The 3174-nt window shown below is 49.7% G+C and overlaps 1 protein-coding gene across 1 annotated transcript in view; it reads left to right on the top strand.

Moving 5' to 3' along the window:
* MAP1S (microtubule associated protein 1S) overlaps positions 1-1067 on the top strand; it is a 27538-nt gene extending 26471 nt beyond the window's left edge. Inside the window, exon 7 of the mRNA XM_007461023.1 lies at positions 829-1067. Within this exon, the coding sequence (XP_007461085.1) occupies positions 829-984 (156 nt within the window). The 3' untranslated portion in view covers positions 985-1067. The remainder of the gene's footprint in view (positions 1-828) is intronic.
* The last annotated feature ends 2107 nt before the right edge of the window (positions 1068-3174 follow it).

A 3174-nucleotide genomic window follows, 5' to 3' on the forward strand; every position in this document is an offset into this window, starting at 1 on the left:
GGTGTGACCTCACCCGCATCCAAGGAGGGAGTGGGGTTCAGAGAGACTAAGCCATGTCCCCAAGGCCATGCGGCAATGAGGTCAAATGCAGGAGTGCCACCCAGCTCTCGGGACTCTGTTCCTGTTACATCCACTTCCTTGTCTGCAGCAAATCTGGGTGAGGTCGCAGGGTGGGGCTGGTTTGATCACCTCACCTGACCCCTGGCACTGAACCTCCGTAATGTTATGAGAATCAGCCAGGAGGAATAGGTGAGATGTGTGGTGTCTACACAGCTAAGAACGTTGAGAATTGACCCTGAGGGCTGGGGTTGTCCCCATGGGAAGCCTTGAAATAGAACCTTGAAGGGTGAGGTGAATTTGGATAGAAGGAGCCTCCAGGTACCTGGCCACCCACTCAGCCTGTGAGCGTGCTGACACCCAGCCTTGCACGCAGCTTATGGAGCAGCTGCGAGGGAGCGTCCCGGGCAGACGGCACAGCGTGGGCGAAGGCCAGTGGCGGGAGCAAGCTTAGTGTATTCAGGGAGCTGGAGGGAGGCCTGGGCAAGAGAACAGGGGGAGGTGGCAGCGGTGGGGCTGGGCGGGAAGCATGGAGAAGAATTCGCGGGAGAGTGGTCCGGTCTCCTGGGTTGTGAAAGGGTCCTTTGGGTGCCACGGGAAGGAGAAGGGACTTCGGGGACAGGCTGGCCGCCGGCTGCAGACATCCAGGCAAGAGGTAATGGAGTCGGAGACAAACGCGGTCAGAGAAGAGGGGCCTCAGATGCCTTGGGGCTGGGCCGGGAGGGCAGAGGGCGCTCCCCCTCACCGTTGGTCCATCTGTCCCACCCACAGGTGACCCTGATCCCCACCTTCGATTCGGTGGCGATGCACGAGTGGTATGAGGAGACGCACGCCCGGCACCAGGCGCTGGGCATCACGGTGCTGGGCAGCAACAGCACTGTGTCCATGCAGGACGAGGCCTTCCCCGCCTGCAAGGTGGAGTTCTAGCCCCACCCCCAGCACCAACCCCTGCCCCAAGTCCGCCGCTGTCCTGAGGTGCACCTGTGTCAGAAATAAAACAGGTACTCCGCGTGGCTGTGGCCTCAGTTCCTTCTGCCGGCAGGAGACTTGGCAGCACTCCGGGCGGTCATTGCTGCCATGTGGGTCCCCAGTTCTGGGGGGAAACAGCTTCTGTGGAATCCCCAGTAGCCTCCAGGTCAGGCATGCTCTGGCTTCCGTGTCACAGATGGGAAAACCCAGGCCCAAGGGAGACAGTGCCTCTCAGGTGATGACCCCTGGCCAGTGGAGCTCGCTGCTGACCATGGCCCTCCAGCCCATCCCAGCGGCCGTGAGGGCCCCGTTTTATAGACGGGAAAGGCAGCTGCCAGACCCCGGCCACACAAACCATTTAGTGGGCTAGCAGAGATTTGAACCCCAGTCTCTGTGCTCCAAAGCCATTAAATAAAAGTTGCCCTCTGTTCCTAGGGATAATTGGCACTCATGGCAGGAAAGTCTCGCTCTACAGCAAGGTCTTAAAAGGTAATCTGAGGCAATTCTCTGGTGGTCCGGTGGTTAGGACTCAGTGCTCTCACCGATGTGGCCTGGGTTTAATCCCTGGTCAGGAAACTAAGATCCCACAAGCCACTTGGCCAAAAAAAAAAAAAAAAAAAAAAGAAATCTGAAACTTAAAAGCTACAAAACATCAATCTCCTGATGAAGCCGCTCCCTGATCTCTCTATTCTGCATGTACAGAAACACCTAGATAGTGTTTTCAATAAGATGCCGTCTGCACTGGGTTGAATGGTGACCTTAAAAAACTTATGACCAAGTCCTAACCCCTCAATACCTACCCCCTTTTCCTGCGAGGAGAGACTTCTTAGTCCAGGGTGTCAAGATAGGTTACTGTTTATACATGAGGTCGTTATCACCCTGATTTTTCATCTTGGCCAAACTCTTGAGTACATACAGGTGCTGCCTCCTTGTTCTCATTTCATTTCTTTCCAGGGAGATTTTCTCATATTTATTTTTAATTAGCTGGTTCAATTTTTTTTTTATTAGACATTTGTCTTTTTCTCATTCATATATCATAATTCCTTTTATTTTAATAGGGACAACAAACTTGTTAAAAATTTTAATTGTAAACAAAAACACGTAACATAGCAACTTCCCTGGTGGTCCAGTGGTAAAGAATCTGCCTTACAATGCAGGGGACGCAGGTTCAATTCCTTTTCAAGGAACTAAGATTCCACATGCCGTGGGGCAACTAAGCCTGTGCGCCACAACTGCTGAGCTCACACGCCTCGACTAGAAAGCATGGTACCACAAACTACAGAGCCCATGCACCACAACTAGAGAAGAGAAAACCTGCTGCCACAACTGGAGAGAAGCCCGTGCACCGCAACAAAAGATCCCGCGTGCCACAACTAAGACCTGATGCGGCCAAAAATAAATTAAATAAGTAAATAATAAATCTTTTTTTTTTAATCCTCAAGAAAATAATTTAAAAAAACACACGCATAACATAAAATTTACCATCTGAACAAGTAATAAACTTTCGCGTTGTACATTTTTTCCAAATTTACCTTTCAGTTTTGTTTATGAGTAGTTTTGCTGTAAACATTTTATTTTTATGATTTTCAAACCACAGTTCTTTAAATGTCTCTCTTTTGTGCTTTTAGAGGCCCTTCCACAGTTGGCACAAATTCTGCCAGGGTTTTTTATTTCTGTTTATTTTTACCCACCTAGGACTTATTTCGGGATGAAGAGAGAGGTAAGGATTGCCCCAACCTGGGCAATTCGATTGTTCAGTGCTATGAACAGATTTGAAACACTCCTTCCTCCCTGAAAAAGATCCCATGTGTGTCATTGTTTGTTTCTAAATCTGTTCTCATCCATCGCCAACTTTTCTGGCCATCTCCTTGTTTTCGTTGGTATAGCTTTGTGTGCCTTAATAGCTCACCAGCCAGGTTCTTTCTTTCTAATTTTACTTTTTTCCTTCACAAAAAACTTTTTACATTCTGATTCTTCTTGGAGTTCTAGAATCTCCACGGAGGGGGCCCAAACACATGCATAAGAAGCACTGTCAACTTCTGCTTCGGACCAGATATTGGGCTAGAGTCCCAATAAAAACAACTAAAATTGGGGCTTCCCTGGTGGCGCAGTGCTTGAGAGTCCGCCTGCCGATGCAGGAGACGCGGG

This window comes from Lipotes vexillifer, unplaced genomic scaffold (assembly GCF_000442215.2).
Source record: "Lipotes vexillifer unplaced genomic scaffold, Lipotes_vexillifer_v1.1 scaffold469, whole genome shotgun sequence".
Taxonomy (NCBI): domain Eukaryota; kingdom Metazoa; phylum Chordata; class Mammalia; order Artiodactyla; family Lipotidae; genus Lipotes; species Lipotes vexillifer.